The following is a 22,070-nucleotide window of genomic DNA, read 5'->3' on the forward strand; positions in this document are numbered from 1 at the left end:
GCATCCATTTTATGCCCATATATGGAGATCTATGCAGACACAGTGCCAGTTCCGGAAAAGGCTGATGTCAGACATCAGAATCCGAACCTGGGGTTTGCATTAAAGGGGGAACCGGCACTGTGTCTGCAACACAGTCGGAGGCACAGACAGATACAGAGATCTCCATAATGGGAATAAAGGGACACAGACAAACAGATGGAGGAGGAGACAAACTTAATGCAAACCCCATTATACCTGTTGTCATAGGACCCGTTTTGACCATCTGTTTGCCTGTGTCCATTTATGCCCATATATGGAGATATCTGTATCTGTCTGTCTGCGTCCACTTTATGCCCATATATGGAGATCTTTGACCATCTGTTTGCCTGTGTCCATTTATGCCCATATATGGAGATATCTGTATCTGTCTGTCTGCATCCATTTTATGCCCATATATGGAGATCTATGCAGACACAGTGTCAGTTCCGGAAAATCCTGATGTCAGACATCAGAATCCGAACCTTTCGTGCTGGTTACAGAAAATCGTGTATCGGGTCGGGTCGAGGCCGAGCACTGCACTACCTGCTGTGGTGGGGAACGCGTGTGCCGAATTTGAAATAGGGAATGAATGCCCCACCCTTTAATGCAAACCCCATGAATGCCCCACCCTTTAATGCAAACCCCAATATACCTGTTGTCATAGGACCCGTTTTGACCATCTGTTTGCCTTTGTCCACTTATGCCCATATATGAAGATCTCTGGACACACAGTACCGGTTGCGGAAAACTCTGATGTCAGACATCAGCTCCGCATACAGGCATTCATTTTATTCCCATATATGGAGAACGCGCGTGCCGGTGGGACGAACGGTTCTCGAGATATGCGGATTACATACATACACACTCACAGAGATTTTTTGTTGACTCATGTGGCGTACGTGATGTCAGAGCCTTTTATGAGGTGATGTCACAAATCTCACAATGAGTCAGCGCTTGCACCGATTTCCGCCCCTGTATCTGCCCATATGCCCATATATGGAGATCTCTGTATCAGTCTGTGTCCCTTTTATGCCTATATACGGAGATATCTGTCTATATATGCCCATATACTGTATGGAGATCTCTGTATCTGCCCATATATGGAGTTCTCAGTCTTATGCCCATATACGGAGATATCTGTCGGTTCGAGGCAAGGCCCGGCACTGCAGTGATGTCACAATGAGTCAGCGCTTGCGCCCGGCACTGCAGTGATGTCACAATGACCGATTTTGCGCCGATTTCCTCCGGAACAGCCTGATGTCAACAATCAGCCCCGCATAAGGAGATTCCGAACGTTTCGCGCCGGTTAGGGAAAACCGCGCGTCGGGTCGGGTCGAGGCCCGGCACTGCACTCCGTGCCGCGGCGGGGAGCGCGCGTGCCGAATCTGAAGCCGGTGGGACGAACGGTTCTCGAGATACGCGGATTACAAACACACACGCAGAGACTTCTCGCATTTATAGATAGATACTAGGAGGGGGACAGAAGTGTACAGAAAGTGTTAAAATTAGGTTTTTATGTGGCCAACCCACCAGTTCATTAAGTATGCCTGGTTGTCATGGTGGGTGGTGACCCAGCTGAAGTTAGCCACACCCACCAGTTCATTAAGTATGCCTGGTTGTTCAGGTGGGTGGTGACCCAGCTGAAGTTAGCCACACCCATAGTGTTGGGTGAACGGTAAAAGGGGAGGGGATGATTATATGATGTCATTTAATCACTGTTTTTGGATCGGCACTTTTGACCCACAAGGTGTCAGCCTCCAGGTAGACATCCCAAATACAAAGGGAATACATAATTGCAACAACCACACCAGGGTCTAATGAAGTACTGTCAACCTCATAGACACATGAAAACCAGAAAAAGAACACAACTATGGCACCACCTCTTTAAGTAAAAGTACCAGTACGACGCCTAAGGGCGAAAAGCGACCTCGTCGCGCTCTCTGTCTTGGCCATCTGTCTTGGCCATATATGGATTCTGTTAGTGTGGTTCTCCTAACTGGGTGTGTGTGTGTCTCTTTCCCTCATTGAACTGACTGCTGATGTCTGGTAGCTTTGCTACCACGAGTGTTTAACAAAAACAGAGGCAAGAATTAGTGGGGTTATTCACTACCTTAAAGCGGCACTATGTCACTTTTTTAATAAATACATTTTAATTTTGTCCAATCTGTATGCTAGCTAGAGTATGTTAATGCAATATAACTACTAGTACATCTGTGTGGTAGAATATGTTAATGCAATATAACTTACACAATTGGAGTGGTTGTTTTGTCTCCCTGCTTTTCTAATGAGCCATTTAGATCATGTCAAAGGTCATGTCTCGTGTCAAATGTCATGTCTCGTCTAGACACAGGATGTGAGACGAATTTTGACCTGATGGTCAAGATTAAACGTATCCCCAGAGCAAGCAGGCAGGCTCTATTAGCTCCATGGTAAAACATTTCAGCACTTGTGGGTCCAAATCTGGAGTAGTTACATAGTGCAGATTTAAATTCATGAACCCTGGCGGCCCTATGCCGGGGCAAACGTTTGGCAAAAAAATAGCCGCTCACAATGCACTAACGTGCATTGTGAGCTTGTAGTTTGGCTATATGTTTGGCGTGGAGATTTGGTATGGAGGGAAAAAGGAATGGACCAGGCAAGTATAGACCCCCTGGTAGAGTCTCGTCAACTAAGTGTTAGCTATGTAAACTTTATGTAAACTGTGACTTTATTTATCAGTTAGAGTTACACTGCGTTCTTTTTCGATCTATACCAAAGTCTCTTCAGCAAAAATAGCAGATCTACAAGCCCACACCGCATCACAACATGCATGACACGTTGTGAGCTTGTAGATCTGCTATTTTTGGTGAATGTCCCCTCAGAATATGGATGCTGGGGTTAAAAGTTAAGTATAAAGTTCTTTTCAATCTGTCCCAATGGAAAGGGATATTCTCTCACGTTTTCCTTGTGACTACTGTGTTTTATATTTACGAAGCGGAATGTGACATGAATGTAACAATGTGATTCAGGGGGGTGCCGTGGATTACTGTAAAAAGTTCTTTGCAGGGGTGACTTGAGCCAAAGGACGTGAAAATCAGCGGCTGTCACTCAAAAGATTTGAGAACCACTGACGTAAACGTATAGCTTCGTGAAGCCCTCATTCTCCATAAACAGAGGTCGGCGGACAACCGTGGCGATCATTTTGACAATCAGCCTTGGTCACGCTTTCCTGCAGAGTTTTGTCACACTGTGTCAAAGTGAAAGCCTGTATGCTGATGTCTGCTGTGAAGCAGTATAAGGATTTAGCTGATAGCATCGCCCGCCAGCCCGCCGCTAGCATCACCCGGTGTTTAAATCAGTGTTAAAATGAGTTTGCATCACTTCAGTGCCGTTGGAGTAAACCAACTCACTATCTCAGTGTTACATAATATGCCCATGTTTCATGAGAGAGAAAGATAACATGGTTAACGTTATAACCATTTAATTAAACCCTTTATACTTTAGTTGACTGCCGGGGTCCCCCAGGGGTCTATTGTTACTATATACTATATCTCTTTTCTGAAAATTCTTTGAAACACACATACAGGTATTTCAGGCTTGGCCGAACCGGTCATTCTTTCGCCGGGTCAAACAACATAGCTTCCACCATTTTGTATTGCGAATTTCATTACGGAACGTGCACAATGGGTGCGTTCGGAAATGTGCACCGGGTGTGTGCTCACTGTAGTGAGTGCAGAGTGCATTCAGTGTGGCTTATTTACGAATGACCAGTTAAGAGGCAGCTGTATGCTTTTTCAATCGGAAAACGTTCTTAAAAGCAGCAGTTGCTAACGTAACGTTGCTATTGATAGGTAATTTAATTCATAACATTGGCCTGCCTGCTGTTAGTTTACACATTGATGAGTGTGTAACAATAAAGCCCAAATGGTGAATTTTGTTATCATTTCCTATGCCATTGTTCCAGGTGAGAAGCGCGAGACACCGCCGTGAAAACCAACCAATCAAAACACCGCACTGACGCACCACACCGCCAAACCCCATCTTCTGAGTAGAGTCATTCAGTGCACGCACTCAGCACACCCGTTGCGCAGCACACTGGATTTCCGAACAACAACGTACCAGGTGCACCGAATAAACGAACGACAACATGGCACACCAGTGCGTTGAGTGCGCATTTCCGAACGCACCCAGTGTTACATTGTATGTTTTTTTTTTCGTCATAGTGCAACATACCGGTATGTTGAAGTGTTGTAGTTCAGGTAAATATTACCACCAAATATTATAAACTTTCCATGATTCTGCCAATAATCACATTCTTTGAGACACACATCCGAGTTTTTGCTAGTTCAAACAAGGGAATCACGTGACGTCGATCCCCTTCCCCCTATTCGCTCATTCTAGGACCTGATGTACTGTATGTATAGGCAGAAGAATAGCAAATCTACAGGTTCACTTCTTTGCGACGTGTTGTGTCTATTGTCACTACTTTTTAAATAGGGCTTCATAATGCCATTTATATAAGTTTGAGTTATGGGGAGACACCAGTTAAATGTACGTCCAGCTGAAAGGTGTGGGAACCCCTGGCCTAGAGCAGAGTTTGTATTCACATTGTGGGAGAATGACATATTCTCTCGCTCTGTGTGTCTCTTACTCACCCTCCCATAACGTGTGTGTGTGTGTGTGTGTGTGTGTGTGTGTGTGTGTGTGTGTGTGTGTGTGTGTGTGTGTGTGTGTGTGTGTGTGTGTGTGTGTGTGTGTGTGTGTGTGTGTGTGTGTGTGTGTGTCAGGACCACCCCAGTATGGGCCAGCTGGCTGACAAGCTATTGGAAAATCACATTTACTCTGTCTTCGCTGTGGAGAACCAACAGTATCAGTGGTATGAGGTAATCACCCACACACACACACACACACACACACGTGCACATACACACGCAAGCATGCACGCACGCACACACACACACGCATACACACTTAGTGCAAATAAACAAACTTATGGTGCAAGGGGGAGACACACACACACACACACACACACACACACACACACACACACACACACACACACACACACACACACACACACACACACACAGACACACACACACATAATCAAATACCCCAAGTATCAAATATCTAAGACATTCTTTCAGACACGCACGCACACATGCACAGACATGCACACACACTAATACAAACAAACACACCCAGGCGCATGTGCTCTCATTTCGCGCTCAAACAATTGAGCCTACAAATCGTTGCTGTTGGGAAGAAACCTTGTATCCGTATTGCATATTTTGCATGTTTTTTTTCTTCCTTAAATGACCTACTGTAGTCCATGAATTGAAAAACTATATTAATAATTAAAAATGTATAATCAATTCTACATCAAAGAAGCAATAAAGACACAAGCAATTAATACCCCCCTCCCCAGTCCAGGGACCCCCAGGGGACCTTAAGGGGGTCCCCAGCTAAACTATTGATAGTTAGGATAAGAACCAAAATGGGCCTTTACGGATCTGTAACTCTCAGAGAGCGTGCACATGGAACCAAATGGACCCACTGACAACGACTGTATATCTAAGCACCTTTTCCGCTAGTGGTTTCACTGACAAAGCCTTTGCTTTGTGTCCTCCCAATGCAGGGCTTGGTGGACTTCCTCCCAGGTTCCTATCTGGGCAAACTGGGCCTCTTCCAGGCACCCAACCTCATCGAACTGGTGGTGGACGCATACAAGGTACACACACACACACACACACACACACACACACACACACACACACACACACACACACACACACACACACACACACACACACACACATACACACTAGGGATGGGACGATAATTGTTATCGTTTATCGCGAAATAAAGAACACTCACAATAATCGCATTGTGGAGATTGAAATTTATCGTGAAATTATCCTCGAGCTGCATATCTGGTACCACTCTAGGCCTAATTGGTAAAACAGACCTGGAAATAACGTACTTGATACAGTCTTTTTTTCACCCCACCGACTCTACCGTTGCGACACGTTGTGAGCTTGTAGAACGGCTATTTTTTGATTTTTTGGCAAATGTTCCGGCCCAGAATAGTGGATTTTGGGGACATTTTGATTATCGTGATAATATCGTAAATCGCAATTTCTTTGGTCACAATAATCGTAACATGAAATGTTCATATCGTCCCATCTCTAACACACACACGCTTGGGTGAGACTAGGGGTTCAAATAGCTTATCATCGCTGCTCACCCTCCTCCACCAGCCCAGCTACCACCTGTTGTTTTGATCTACTTTTATGTCCCTTGGGGAGGGTATTTATTTGGAAGGCCTTCTATCGGTAGGGGAGATGAACGGGCCCTATTTTCCTCCATGCCTTACACCTTATCCCTAAACGTCTTTGCCTTTTTTTCTATTTTGAATTTTTTTTTAAATTCGTTTAAATAGCTGAGAACGATATTTTTTTTATCTTTATCTTTATCTTGCCCGGTGGGAATGACCCACTCTTGCTGGGAACATATCACTTTAGTGTGCGCTCCCTCAGAGCGACCTAAAAGCAGATCCTGTTCATCGCCAAACCAAATAAATGTATCGCTCATTTTATATTCATTATAAAAAAATACTTTAATTCAGTTCATGGGTTTTCCTGACTCAACGACTTAATTGGGAGAAAGAAGGGGCGGAAGTATAATTGGCAAGTCTAAATAAATTATACACTCTCTCTCTCTCTCTGTCTGTCTGTCTCTCTCCCTCCCTCTCACACACACACACACACACACACACACACACACACACACACACACACACACACACACACACACACACACACACACAGCACCTAACAGAATACCACGCATTCCTTTCCATTACCGTTCTGACTGTAGACCCTCCCACGTTCCTTTTTATTGAGGTTGTTCTGTTTATTTTTAGCTGCCCTCTTTCCTCCCTCCCTCTGCATTTCATTCATTCTCTCTTCTTCAAATACTGTAGGGCACGCTGGCCGTGGACAGCAGAGAGATAGAAAGAGTTTTAATTGAGTTTATGTCGGGGTCAGTTTTAGTGCAGTGATTAATTCACTGGTTGTGGATCCTTACGGGTCTGCAATGGCCAATACGTCATCACTATGACTCGGACATAACCATATAAGCAGTTCCCATTTCAGCAACGCTCAAATAATGTAGTGCGTTGTCTAACCCCAATGTGTCGTCATGGCATCAGGCGCAAATCAGTCAGCTCCATGTACTGTATGGAGCTCGACAACACAGATGTGAGGGCCTGGGTCTGAGGGCCGCGTAGCAGCCCAAACTTTAGATGTGAGGGCCACTTTCGACCTGAACTACGATTTGACAGCTTTCTGAACTTATGACGGCCGGTCTCAGAACTTTTTATTTTCTCATGTATCCACAGCTGTCCTGACTCGGAACTATTCACCTTATTCCTTATAAAAGGCAATGGTGGCGCCCTGTAGAAGGCCAGGTATAAGAGTTTGGAAAAGCTTGTCCGAACCCTGGTGTTTTTTCCAACATCATAAGGAGCATGTATTGTCTTTTACTGTAGTGTATAGATGAGGGAAAAGAAGAGCCGACTAAGTATTGGAGGGTTCAAGTGGTTAAATGTCTGAAAATACACATTACTCCAACATGATGACAGTGCTTTCAAACAAGTCTAAGCTGTCTAAGAAATCTATGAACATTTTTAATCTGCAACACAATTTTATACAATATTTAGTGGGGGTCCCTGCTTCATCTCTCTCTCTCAGCTAAGGGGTCCCTGGCCTGAAAACGTTGAAGACCCTTGTGCTATAGTGTCCACGACGCATTGTGCAGCTTGGAGCTCTGGTCTATTTTCAGGGGCACGATACTGCCGTACGCCAAAGACTAAAAGTTGGGCTCAAGTTCAGTTTGGAGGAGGAGGAGGTTTGGACTGTCTGTGCTGCTTAGCAGGAGAATGAAGGGAGATGTTTAGGGGCGTTGAAGGCTTAATGAAACAGCGAAAACACACTGGCGAGAACAGGAGTCTACAGAGAGGCAAAGCGGTGTGTGTGTGTGGTGTGTGTATGTGCGAGTGCGTGTGTGCGTGTGTGTGTGTGTGTGTGTGTGTGTGTGTGTGTGTGTGTGTGTGTGTGTGTGTGTGTGTGTGTGTGTGTGTGTGTGTGTGTGTGTGAGTGTGCGGGGGTTGTTAAGTTGGCAGCGCTCTAGGCTATAATCTTCCCTCAGGCACAGCACTCCATTGTGCGGCTGCAGAATAATATGCAGAATCCACAGATCGGTCCAATCACACACACACACACACACACACACACACACACACACACACACACGCGCACACACACACACACACACACGCACACGCATGCAGCTGAAGCGTAGCACGCAGAACAGAGGCTGGCATTATAGCGGCTATCAGATCACCACGGGAACCATGTGTGTCCTAATCACAGATGGATACAAAGACACTATTTTTGGACCTGCCTACTTTTTCCCATAAGCCCCGGTGTTTATCACAAAGACAGCCAAGACAATGAGCGCTTTCTGAGCCCCATGTGACAACCTTCATTTATCTGTGTTCTCTTTCTCTGCCTCTCTCTCTCTCTCTCTCTCTCTCTCTCTCTCTCTCTCTGCCTCTCTCTCTCTCTCCATCCCTCCCTCCTTCCTCTCTCCCTCTCTCCCTCTCTCTCTCTCTTACACTTTACATTTGGTCTTTAAAGGAGCTATAGTCAACTTTTTCTTGAAAAACGGATGCTAAAATAAAAATAATGTTTCGAAAATATTTTATAAAAAAATAAGCTTCATATATGTGTTTCTATTCAAAAATGACCACAACAAGCGTAAAATAATGATAAAATAATCATTTCGGCCATTGTCAGACCGACACTTTGTTTACATTCTAGTCTATAGACTAGGATGTAAACAAAGTGTCTGCCCTACAATGAAAAAATTTACTATAGCTCCTTTAAATTGACTTCCCGATAGAACGTAATAATCTCTAATTATTTTGCTCACATACTGTATACATGATCCTATATCAGTGCAGACTGTATTTATTGACATACTTTAAATCTTGGTTTGTCATCTCTCTCTCTATCTCTCTGTCTTTGTGTTTGTGCGTGTGTGCGTGCGTGCGTGTGTGTGTGTGTGTGTGTGTGTGTGTGTGTGTGTGTGTGTGTGTGTGTGTGGGCAGAGGTTGCTGTCTGAGGTGAAGGTGTCTGTCTCTCTAGAGGACAGGGCGGTCAGCAGGTACTGGCTGTCTGTCTCTCCTCTGTGTCCTGCCGGCTCCACGGCCACCAAGCACAGCTGTACTGGAGTACAGCCCAACCAGACGGTACGCACGCACGCACGCACGCACGCACGCACACACACACACACACACACACACACACACACACTCAGGGACATGCAGAGAATGTTAGAGAGGCAGGGGCTGACATTTCTAAAAGGGCCTTCTGCAACGCGTTGTGAGCTTGGAGGTCGGCTATTTTCGGTACTTGATACCACACTAAATGATTGAAACACACATTCAGGTATGGCATGGAAAGGTATGGCATTTCTTTCACCATAGTGAAAACTGCATTCATGGTCTGGAGAGGGCACTTTTTACAGACGGATAAAAGGGCAGGGGCTCAAGCCCCCTTTGATGTCTATGTGTGCACGTGCCTGCACACACTACTAGCGACCTCACATCATTTTGTCTGCATCCCTAATCTAACCCATAACTCAAAAACAGCCTCTAGGCAGACAAGAAACTGGCAGAAATACACTGACTTTCTAGGACCGTCCTGGTCTTTCTTTGGTCCACTCCTCACAACAGTGTTTGCTGCCTGAGACAGAGTTAGAAAGCATGCCGAGCTGAACTGATTATTACCAAACATTCACTCAGGAAAATCATTGTCATGTGACTCTGGGTACTCCCCCCATTCCAATTTAATTTCCTGTTCCAGCACCCAGCTCTGTTTGAACTGGGATATTCATATTTGCACTTACCACCGTATAGATATACTGTAATATGCAGAGTATATAACAGTGGTTCTCAAAGTGGGGGGCTGAGGACCCCCAGGGGTCCTTGAGGTGGTTCCAGGGGGTCCCCAGTTACATTTGTTAAAATAGCATCGCAGTCATTTTATGTTTTATCTTTATGTATTTTTTCTGTCTTGCATTGAAGCACATGAATTGTGAAAGGAGGGTTTATTTTGTATAAATATGTGCTGAGCAGGGAATATAGCAGTGCCTAAACGTTCTCAATTGAGGTAGCGGTATGCATGCGCATGCATAAAGTCGATGTCAAATCGAGTGGCAAAGTGAGTTTAACGTTGTAATGTTGTTTAATGCAATCAGATAGGACTTTTCTGTTCGGATATATGGGCTGTCAAGGCCAGAAAGCAGTTTTTGCCACCCAGTAGGCGTTCCTGCATAACTTCCGGGTATGATGATGATGTCACGCGCATACCCTCTATTCGTGAGTTATCTGACTGAACTGACCAGTCTTCCTTTTACCATGCAGGTGTACTTCAATATCACCGTCGGCCTGCGCTCCTGTCCAGACGATGATGGCATTGAAGACGAAGACGTGACATTGACGGTCCGTCCCGTGGGCTACAACGAGTCCACCGTGGTCAGAGTGCGCTCCCACTGCGGCTGCCGCTGCGGGGCCACGGCGGGGCGCTGTGGAGGAGACGCCCCAGCACCGTGCAGCAGCAACCAGGAGGACATGATGGGAAGAGACCCAGATAGAGACGCTATGGACTCAGGCAGGGAGGAGGACATGGACGCACGGGCCTGTAGGGCCGAAGGGGCGGAGCTGGAGTGCAGCGGCCGTGGAGCGTGTCAGTGCGGGAGGTGTCTGTGCGAACGCAGCCGGCTGGGCACCGTGTACGGGAAGTACTGCGAGAAGGACGACTTCTCCTGCACCTACCAACGGGGACTGCTGTGTGCAGGTGAGGAGAGGGGGGATGGATGGACGGCAGGGGTCATCATCGTCTGTACGTACACAGACAAATATGTCTTTGGCAAAGACTTGGTCTTGACGGTGGAAAAGTTTAGATTTTCAGTTTTACACAACATTGTAATGTTCTTATTTTGATCATAATACCCAAAGACTGAACGTCAAGTCTCCAGGTTTTCTTCAGAATATGTACGACACAGATTTTCTACAAGGCACATTAGGGGTCCTAGTTTTTATCAAAGATTTTATTTTCAAGGACCCCCTTAACTCTGGGAGTGTACAAATGTATTTGTTACAGACCTGTTATGGTCATTCAGGGCTATCTCTTTATGTGTTTCTGGTAATATTATAGTCCACTCATTTTGTATGTCTGTGGCAAAAATTGAATTTTGACAAAAATGTCCACCACAGGCCAAAATGGCGATGACCCCTGACGTGTGTGTGTATGCGTGCGTGTGTGTGTGCGCATGCTGGGGGCAGCTACATACACCTATCTAATGTTTGTCTCCGTCTCCCTCTCAGGACGAGGTGAGTGTGTGTCGGGTGAATGCGTGTGTGACGCCGGCTGGACAGGCGAGAGCTGCGGCTGCCCCGTTTCCACAGAGACCTGCCGACCTGGCGACGGCGGCGGGCCGCTGTGCAGCGGGCGAGGCCGGTGCACGTGCGGCCGATGTGTGTGTGACGACCCCCGATTCTCTGGAACCTTCTGCGAGAGATGTCCCCTCTGCCACAGCACCTGCCAATCATACTGGTACCTGTCAATCACTAATTAGCCACTTGTATTAGGATCAACTTCGTCGTCACGTCACATGGTTTACTACAGTATAGACTATAGCCCCTTTCGGAACCCAGTTAAAGGGATAGTTCACCTCCCAAAATGCCTTATTTTCTATCGATTACTCCATGGAGACATGAATTCATGGATATTTTTTTAGTTGTTGTCGCATTCCTAAGATTATAATTATAATTGTTGTATATAATGACAGACAGCAGTTACTATGGAGACACAAATAGTCTCCTTTGTGTCTCCATAGGGAACTGCTGTCAGTCATGAAATTATTGGCTCAGGTGTGCGACAAAAACAAAAAAATATTCATGAATTCAAGTTCTCTTTTTTATTTTCTTCTTTTATTTTATTGGAGGGGACGAAACTACCTTGAATGTCAAAGTATTCTCCCGGTCACGCTTAGTACCCCTCTCTGGTCTCAAACAAATATAAAGTCTCCAAAGTGTTGAGAGATTTATATTTTATAAGTGCACTGCAGTATAGGGTCCCACGGAAACTTGGTAATCCGCCCACCCCATCTTGTCATTGGCCAGCTGCACTGTTGCTTAGCCAATCACGTTTATATTTGTTCTAGACCAGACAGTGGTAACAGGCGTGAACGGGGGAACGCATTGACATTCGAATCGAGGGACCCTGGATACCGCCGGCCCAAATACATAAAACATGTACTGGGTTCCAGAAAGGGGCTACAGGGTTTACAGGTGTAAAGCTCCATTATTTTGTCGTTTTTAGTTTTCTGAAGAGGGAGGAAGGATAGAGATAGAGGAAAGAGCAAGCACAGGGTGGAAAGAGGTCAAAGTCAAAGATATACAGTACAAATGATACGTAAGCATGAATAGTAGCAGGTACGTACATCAGGTTAGACATAAGGTGGTGCAGCAAAGGTGGGGGTTGAAAACAATAGCAGCAGCAATACATAATGTGCAGTACAGTACAGATGCTGGATGTGCTAATCTATGTACCGTATGTGAATGTTCTTTTGTAACTATAGTAACCAGTAAGACGCCCTAAGAGTGAGGCTGCGCTGAAACAATATATCCATATATGGAGATTCCCAGATATATGGGTTTAATATTGATGACATCAGGGATCTCCATAATATGGGCATAAAAGGACAGAATTCATTTTCAGTGTGACTCGCGTTGCAGTTGGTTGTTTAAGTTGGACAAAATGTGGCCATATTTTCCCAAATATGGAGATGACTGACGTCTGACATCATAGATGTTTGACGTCATAGACCACATGGGACTGACACAATACCGGTATGTCCAAATATGGGGCTGAGGCATGTGACGCACACACGCACATGATCTGCAGATTTTCATACTAAAAAGTCATGAATAAAGCTTTTGTAAAGAAGGAATATGGGGTCGGAACTCACAACCTTTCTGTTCTAGTAATTCCATTTAAGACCAGGCTTGCAGCATATCTCTTTCTTCCTCCTCCCTCTCCATTTTCTTTGTTTTGGGTCAGTCACCTTGCTCAGGTATTCTGCCACTGTGTATTCTCTGTTTAGGGCCAAATAGCATTCTAGTTTGCTTTGCTTTTGGGTTGCTTCTCTCCAATGTGTCAGTTAGCTTTCTTTTTGCTGTTTTATAATGTTGTTTAATCCCGTGAGTTTTCTGTCTGGCTGCTCAGCTTGTGTTTGTGTGCAGAGTTCCTGGACCAGTTGGCTGAGGGGGCATCTCTCTAGATTTTCTCTGTGTGTGAGAGCCTTGTTATGGAATGTATCAGGGTGTCTCTCTCTCTCTCTCTCCCACAGGAAGTGCGTGGACTGCCACCTGTCACAGGGTCTCACACAGGAAGAGGGGGGACACTGCAATCACACGTGTGTCCCGTTGGTGGGCTATGTGGATGACATGTCAGGTACGCCGTCTCACATGCCCCATACACAGCCGGTGGCACCCCAGTTCACTTACATTAGACGTTTTATACAGAGATAAAGATCGCTGTAGTGTAGTGTAGTGATTGTTTTTACATGTCTTTAAACCTCTTTAAACCATATACTCTGTTGAACTGGTCCCCCTAGAGGTCTGACCCCTAGGGGGTCCTCAGAGTTAATACAGGTTGTCCTCCAAATCTTCCAAGTGGTTAAATATTTGAAAACACAAATTGACATGATTCCAAAATAAACTGATGATTTTGCTGTCACAATGAAACGATATGGAATCTATGAAGAAGTTGTGCGAGTCCCTGCTTCATCTCTCTCTCAACTAAGGGGTCCTTGGCCTGAAAACGTTGCTCTATACACCCAATCTTAGGCTAAAATGACCGATCAATAAGCTCACAATGCATTGCATATACGACAGGTAGTGAGCTATAGGGTTCATGGCTGTAATTCAACAGATGTTTTTCCTCAGTTGATGTAGTAGGAAGGAAATATATTTGGCTTGTACCGCTTGGCAAAGAACCCAAGTGGTTAAAGAGTTAAACAGTTTCACTATTCGCTCCACTCTCTCTTCTAGTGTTTTGTTTACAAAAGTCCCTTCTGGATTTTCACTGGGGCTTTGGATCACACACATCTCTCTCTCTCGCTCTCTCTCTCTCTCTCTCTCTCTCTCTCTCTCTCTCTCTCTCTCTCTCTAGGTTTAAGGGGCGAGCTGTGGGCCCAGTGCGTGTACACGAGTCCCGGTGACAGCTGTCGTTACAGGTTCCACACAAGCCTGGCGTCCGGTCGAACCCAGCTCCACATCAGCAAACACCCCGGTACCCGCTCTGACACTCACATACACGCACACGCACGAACGCACACACACACACACACACACACACACACACACACACACACACACACACACACACACACACACACACACACGCACACACATACGCACAAACACTCAATCCAGGTCAGTTCCGCTGCTACCGCTGCTGTGCTCCAGCACCCCGGTGTATTTGTGTAAGCGAAGCGCTCGCTGTCACTCTAACATCTGTGTTTTACATTTCCTCTCTGCTCCCACAACACTTTCACTGCGTTCACACACACACACACACACACACACACACACACACACACACACACACACACACACTTACACATGTTGTCGCTGTAGGCCTGAAACCTCTTATCTCCATATTATAACTTTTTGTGTTTTATCGTAAGTTAACGCCCTAATTTATCACACTACAGCAGGGGTCTTCAACGTTTTCAGGCCAAGGACCCCTTAGTTGAGCACTGTGTGGCACTACAGTGTCACACAAAGGCATCAAAAGTAGCAGATCTACAAGCTCAGCGGCACATTTAGTTTCGATCTTGTTCTGTTACAGAACAAGTAACAGTACAGTTTTGGACATATGAGGTTTCCACCCGACAGGGACTAGTATTACACACATACACTCACTCACACATCCAATGCACTCTATTACACACTAACGGACACACACGTACTGTACTAATACACACTGTACACCAATACACCCACACGCCCACACACACACATACACACACACGCACTCACACGCGCACACACATCATAGCGCATTCGAGCGTGTCAGCTTGTCTCCTCCTCCCGTCATCTTTTTGGAACAGCGCTGGTCATTGTGTATCTCCCCCCTGTCCCCCCCGTTTCCCCTAAACTCCTTTTCTACCCCCCCACTCCACTCCACACACACGCACACACACACACACACACACACACACACACACACACACACACACACACACACACACACACGCACACACACGTGCCCAGCGGGACACTCTCTTCCCGTGCACGCCCACTCCTCCCAGAGTGCAGCAGGAGCCAGGTCGCCATGGTAACCACAGCTAGGAAATGTCAGAGCAGAACTTTGGGTTCTTTGTGTCAGAGAGAGATGAGCCAATCATTCTGCACACAATGACCCCGACCCCTAGCAGTGAGCACTCTGTTCACCACCTAGAGAACTGAGCCTCCAGGACCAGGTAGCTCAGCCGCTAGCGCTCTCGCCTTTGGACCACAAGGTCATGGGTTTGATCCTGGGCACTGCCAATTCAGCGTGGTAGGCTAATAGCACAATGCTTGGGTGTGGAAAGTAGGAGGCTAGGAGCTGATGGTAGGTGTGGTGCTCCACCTCAGCAATCGATCTCCCAGGGGTCTACTCCCGCATTCTCGGCTGATGCAGTCCCAGAAGAAATGTCATAGTCAGGGGATATCTTAAAAAGTCCTGTAATAAATTCCTTACCAAAAACAATCTTCACCAATGTGTTTGTAAAGGTGTCTAGTAACCCATCTCACAAAGACTGAAATTCAGTTTCCCTAGGAGAATCCGTTACAGCTGCTGAAAGCTGTGGTCCCATTAACTTTACTATACAGGATAAAACACACCAAAATAAATATGCTTGTGAGAGGTCATACTAGGGTTTTTTCATGATTCTGAATCCATTGTAAGCATTTGTTTTGCACAAAAAACATTCCTTGGGGTAAATGCGGCTCCCATAAAACTGTGAAAAGTGATGACTCATCACTAAACCATAGTTTTGTGGGTCCGTTTTTAGCCCAAGGAATGTTTTTCGTGCAAAACAAATGCTTGCAATGTATTCAGAATCTACTTAATGCCTATTTATTTTGGTGTGTTTTATCCTGTATAGTTAAATTAATGGGACCACAGCATTCAGCAGCTGTAACGGATTCTCCTAGGGAAACTTCCTTGGTAAGGAATTTATTCCAGGATTTGACACTATTTTTGAAGATATCCCCTGTCTATCAGTATATCATCAAAATATATATGTAATCACTTTAACCCTACACATTGGCTATTCAAAATACGGTAGAAACATTTTGAATATTTATGAAACATTTTAACAACATCGTATGGGGGTCCCTGGCACCAAATATTTTCTGATGGGGGTCCTGCAACCAAATACATATTAATTTGTTTTGTTTTGTTTTTTCACATGAAAAGGTTTGAGAACCACTACCCTAGTAGGCTACATGTTCACCACCTACGTCGTACACTGAAGCAGTGTTGCTTAACACCGGTTTGCCACATAATCCGCCCACACATCCACAACTTGAACTTTATAGTACGATGTATTTTCCAGAGCGCAGGTTCAAATTCCCCTCGCCGCAAACCCAACAAGCAACAGCAAAACAAGTACCCCATTTGAACCTCAAAGTCAAACCCTACGTGAACATGTTTTGTGTGTGTGAAGGAACATGCACACTCATCATCGGTGGTTGTGTGTGTGTGTGTGTGTGTGTGTGTGTGTGTGTGTGTGTGTGTGTGTGTGTGTGTGTGTGTGTGTGTGTGTGTGTGTGTGTGTGTGTGTGTGTGTGTCTCCACAGAGTGTGTGAGTCATGGTGGTGTGGTGGGGACCTTCCTGTGTGTGTGTGCGTTGACGCTGCTGTGCGGGCTGGTGGTGGTGGCCGTCACCAGACTGCTGCTGCAGAGGAGAGGACTGCAGCCACCGGGGGGCACCACAGACGACGGAGGAGGCTACCACAACACTGGCAAGGTGCGAGCGCCAAGCACGCACACACACACACACACACACACACACACACACACACACACACACACACACACACACACATGCGCATCCTTTTTTGACTGGACACGTTTAGGTCTATACGTTCTTATACCTTTCAAGTCGGGAACGCCACTGTGTCATTTTAGTTGAAAAGATATATATGTCGTCTCTGTCGGGTGGAAACCATGTCCAAAACTGTCAATGTCAAGTAGGGTGTTCATTTACAAAGAAAAGAAAAAAAACACAAAAAGTTAAAACTTGGAGATATGACGTTTCTGCCGAAAGCAATGATATATATATATTTGTTTTACGTTTCTTTACGTTTTTTTCAGAAACGTTAGGCCAGGATTTAGAAGGCATTTTTTTAAATCTATGGGTTAATAAGGGGCACTGCCTCTGCCATATTCCAATACTGCTCTGTTTGCCTCAGGCTCTTGTCTCTAGTTAGGTCAATATAAGTGTTATGGTCATTTGGGAGGTTGTGCAGTTGGAATTGCTGGGCTGGGCGCTGAACACAACAGGCAGTGGTTTACAGGAGGGAAGCCTGCCAGGTCCATATCTCTGCAATACAGTGACACCTAGTGGTTGGTTCTGGTTGGTAACATGGGAAGATGTTATGCTCTCCTGGTAAATGAAGTTCCTGCACTGTCAGTTGAAATGAAGCGACTATAGAGTGACTCTTGGCACATGGTAGTCTATTCCCTTCCCAGGCCAACAGAGGAGGCTGGCGGTAACAGGGGCCACAGGACACTTAAAGGGGAAATTGGCTATGTCTAAACCAGGGAGAAAATGAAAAATGACAGTCTCATTTACAGGGAAGCTTCCTAGGTAGGTAGGTTTAAGGATATTGCCAGCAGCCCCAAACATCCATACATTTAAAAAGAACTTAATATGGGCTCAGAGTGTGCAACACTTCTTCTCCCCCTTTTAAACTTAAAGTGTGTTTCCAGTAGTCAGCACCAATGAGATAACAATGAAACCAAGTGACCTCGTAAATGTTGTAGTACAGCATGAATGAAAACATCCTAGAGTGATGCTTCGCGTCACTTGGCAGGAGGGATGTATTCCCATACACTGTTAGCAAGAGTTCAGTTCCAAGCAGAGCACATTCACTGGACAGCATTCAAACAACGGCATCAGAGACAGAGAGCCTGCCATGAGCGTTTTTCAGCTGGGTTTAACATTTCCTCCCAGCTCCCAAGTTAATCACTTTGTCCTTAACGACCGAAAGCCTGCGAGGTCACTGCAAAGTACGCAGAGCTCCTTGGAGACGATGGAAAAACTTCCGTTGACATAACGTTTTCCAAGTCTTTCACTGTGTAAGCTCACCTTATAGCACCAGTGCTTTACAGTGAAACACTTGGCATTGGAGTCAACGCGCTGTTGGAAACACTCAACAAAGCCCGTGCAGACAAATATGAGTTACGGTTTGAAAAGGGAGTGAGTTTAAAGTGCTATGATAAATGGTTAAGTTCAAACAAGTACAAAACTGTGCTTGGGGTTTCATTATCGCATGCAAAAAGAATGTCTTATTATATTAGATTCTATTGTTCTGTTTATTAATAAAAAAGTACATTAATTCAAACATAAAGTATGCAAGTATTCAAAGTTACAGAAGTGAGTTATTATTACGTTAACAGGAACAGTAACGCACCCAAGGATTTGTTGAGGTGCTGACGTTTGGAAACAAACTTAAAAAGAGGGAAAATAGGATGTTCAAGCTCGCTTGTATATCTGCTGTTTTTTAATATACCCGGCGCAAAAATCTAAAATGGCACATTTCCCGGTTTTAATGGGTTGTTGCGACCGAAGGTCGCATTATACCCTGAAAAACCTTGCCGCTTGTCTGACTGTCCGTATTGTCAGTACAGGAAGTGAGTCACAGTGATGTCACGTGACAGTCAGACAAGCTACAAGATTTCTCAGGGTATAAAAGTCCATATATGGTCATTCCCAGAAAAAGAAAAAACCTTTTATGCCCATACATGGAGATTTCTGATGTCATAAATCCCAGGCCGAAAATGAGAATGTTAGGGTACCCCCTTATGCCCATATATGGAGATCCACAGGCAACAAACCAAGGCCCTAACTCACCAATGCCCTGCTTGGCATTACTAATTAACGTACGTTTTATGCCCATATATGGAGATTCCTATATTGTCAATATTAAGGACATTATTAAGGATATTATGTTATCAATATTAAGGACATATATGGGAATGCCCATATTTGGTAATGTCCATATATGGGCATGTTTTGACATTAATACAGTACCTGGCCTGTAGACCTGTTCGCAATTTGGTGTGAGGGGAGTTTCTCACCTGAACTGAGTCAGTGGGTCCCTAGACATGAATAATCACAGAGGTGCTCGTCCGCCATAGTGGCACGAATGGCGCAATGGCTGAATCAAATATGGCTGCCATTGGCTATGATGAAAATCCAACTTTTCTGTTTCTGGGTGTATATTCACATGTAATACCTCCATTTGGACTAATTGGGGTATGGGGAATTCATTTCTGATATTGTTTTGACCATTTTTGGGTGATTTGGACCTTGAAAGGTCATGGTCAAGGTCATTTTGCTATTCCGAAGACCATGGCCATAACTTGGCCATTGTTAGGAGTAAAAACAGGTGCAATAGGTCTAAATCAACAAATTCTGACATGTATAATTCATTTCTGATATTGTTTTGACCATTAAGGAACATCTTGTCTTTGAAATATCAATGTCAATACCATTTTTGGAAAGCAATTGTATTCTTTACTAGCACTTTTATTGTATTTGTTCATAATAGTTTGTTTTGTTTATAACAAAAGACTTTCTAGTGAGAAATACAACAAGTAAACATCCCCATTTAACTTTAAAGGGGGATTTTAAATGAGCAAATAAGACTATTTAAGAATAAAAGTGACAAATAAAATCACACACAAAATGAACTAACCATTTCCCTCAAAGTGCAGCATATTGTGATTGTGTGCATGTTAGTTAGTGTGATGTGTTTTTACAGGATGGATTTGCCATTGTTCCATCACAAAATATGATGCACAGAACTCCACCAGCAAGGCAGCCATATCATTGAGTGTCACGTTTCAGACATGGCAGGAGTATACTAAAGTCGAAGTGTTCCTTCCATCCATCAGGGTTTGACATTGACTTTTTGAGGCACTTATCCTTAGCACAAAAGTCACTTGTCCGGATAAAAAAAAAGTGTCTAGTCAGACATTGAAATAGAATGAATAACAAAAGGACTGCTAATGACCCCCCTTGCTCCCTCCACCCTCCACTCCATAGTATGGACAGTCCATAGTCTGCATATATACAGCACAAAGCTGCTAGGAGCGTCACAGAAAAAAATTAAACCAAGATCCACTTGTTCAAGTACATTTTTAATGAACAGGGCAAGCCTTAATGTCATGCCCTGATCCATGTTCCATTGGTTCTACGTTCTAGTCTTTCCTCAGGTTCCTTGGCTGTTACAAGCAGGTGGCAAGAAATGCACTAGAAAGGTGCCTTGTTGGTCTTAGCTGTTGTACTTCTCTGCTACCAATGCTGAGTCTTGTTCTGTCAAATTTGGTTAGATATTGTACTCGTCAGAAACCATAACTGCATGTGTAATCCTCACCTGGCCCATGCAGTCATCTTCAGTCTCCAAGGCATATGTGCCTTGATCACTGTCTTAGCTAATGGTGTTCCAAGATGAGAGACTGCTTGATGAAGTAGAAGCATGTGCCGATTCTCACCAGTGCCATACTGCTGCCAGATCTCCTTCATCCCCAGTGCTTGTAAATATGGGGTGTAGTATATCCCACTATTCCAACCATTAGCTTAGTGAAGGTTAGGGTTAGAGATAGGCTTAGTTATAATAGAGTTAGTACATGCACCATGTGTCAGCCTCCTCAATCCTATCCAAATGTCTGGGATCTCTACTCCACCAGCCACCTATTTCATCATCAGAGACAACAGAGATGACAATGGTAAATGGACTGCATTGACAGTATATAGCGCTTTTCTCCAAAGCGCTTCACAATGTATTTCACATTCACCCATTAACATACATATTCACACATACATTCACACACCATGCAAGGTTCCAACCTGCTCATCGGGAGCAGTTAGTGATTCAGTGTCTTGCTCAAGGACACTTCGACACATAACAAGGAAGAGCCGGGAATCGACCCTGGAACCTTCAGATTCCAAGGCAGACGTTCTACCTACTGAGCCACTGTTGCCCGACAAAGGCTTGATTGGACATCATATTCCAAACACACAGCTGGAGAGCTGTTTGTTCTCTTCAGACACCCAGAATTTGTATTTAAAATCCCCCTTTAAAGTTAAATGGGGATGTTTACTTGTTGTATTTCTCACTAGTAAGTCTTTTGTTATAAACAAAACAAACTATTATGAACAAATACTATAAAAGTGCAAGTAATGAACAAAATCGTTTTTGAAAAATGGCATTGACATAGATATTTCAAAGACAAGATGATCCTTAATGGTCAAAGAATATCAGAAATGAATTATACGTGTCAGAATTAGTTGATTTAGACCTATTGCACCTGTTTTTACTCCTAACAATGGTCAAGTTATGGCTATGGTCTTCGGAATAGCAAAATGACCTTGACCATGAACTTTCAAGGTCCAAATCACCCAAAATGGTCAAAACAATATCAGAAATGAATTCCCCATACCCCAATTAGTCCAAATGGAGGTATTACATGTGAATATACACCCAGAAACAGAAAGGTTGGATTTTCATCATAGCCAATGGCAGCCATATTTGATTCAGCCATTGCGCCATTCGTGCCACTATGGCGGACGAGCACCTCTGTGATTTTTCATGTCTAGGGACACACTGACTCAGTTCAGGTGAGAAACTCCCCTCACAACAAATTGCGAACAGGACT

The 22,070-nt window shown here is 44.6% G+C and overlaps 1 protein-coding gene across 1 annotated transcript in view; it reads left to right on the forward strand.

The window, feature by feature from the left end:
- The window catches only part of itgb8 (integrin, beta 8), a gene marked incomplete at both ends in the record, with an annotated part of 45,012 nt that overhangs the window by 22,221 nt on the left and 721 nt on the right, over window positions 1-22,070 (forward strand). The window contains 8 exons of the mRNA XM_080735487.1: window positions 4,785-4,880; window positions 5,636-5,728; window positions 9,173-9,313; window positions 10,490-10,922; window positions 11,453-11,681; window positions 13,480-13,583; window positions 14,304-14,423; window positions 16,982-17,151. Coding sequence (XP_080591613.1) covers window positions 4,785-4,880; window positions 5,636-5,728; window positions 9,173-9,313; window positions 10,490-10,922; window positions 11,453-11,681; window positions 13,480-13,583; window positions 14,304-14,423; window positions 16,982-17,151 — 1,386 coding nt within the window. The remainder of the gene's footprint in view (window positions 1-4,784; window positions 4,881-5,635; window positions 5,729-9,172; window positions 9,314-10,489; window positions 10,923-11,452; window positions 11,682-13,479; window positions 13,584-14,303; window positions 14,424-16,981; window positions 17,152-22,070) is intronic.

This window comes from Nannobrachium achirus (genome assembly GCF_963921795.1).
Source record: "Nannobrachium achirus genome assembly, chromosome: 10".
In the NCBI taxonomy this organism is placed as follows: domain Eukaryota; kingdom Metazoa; phylum Chordata; class Actinopteri; order Myctophiformes; family Myctophidae; genus Nannobrachium; species Nannobrachium achirus.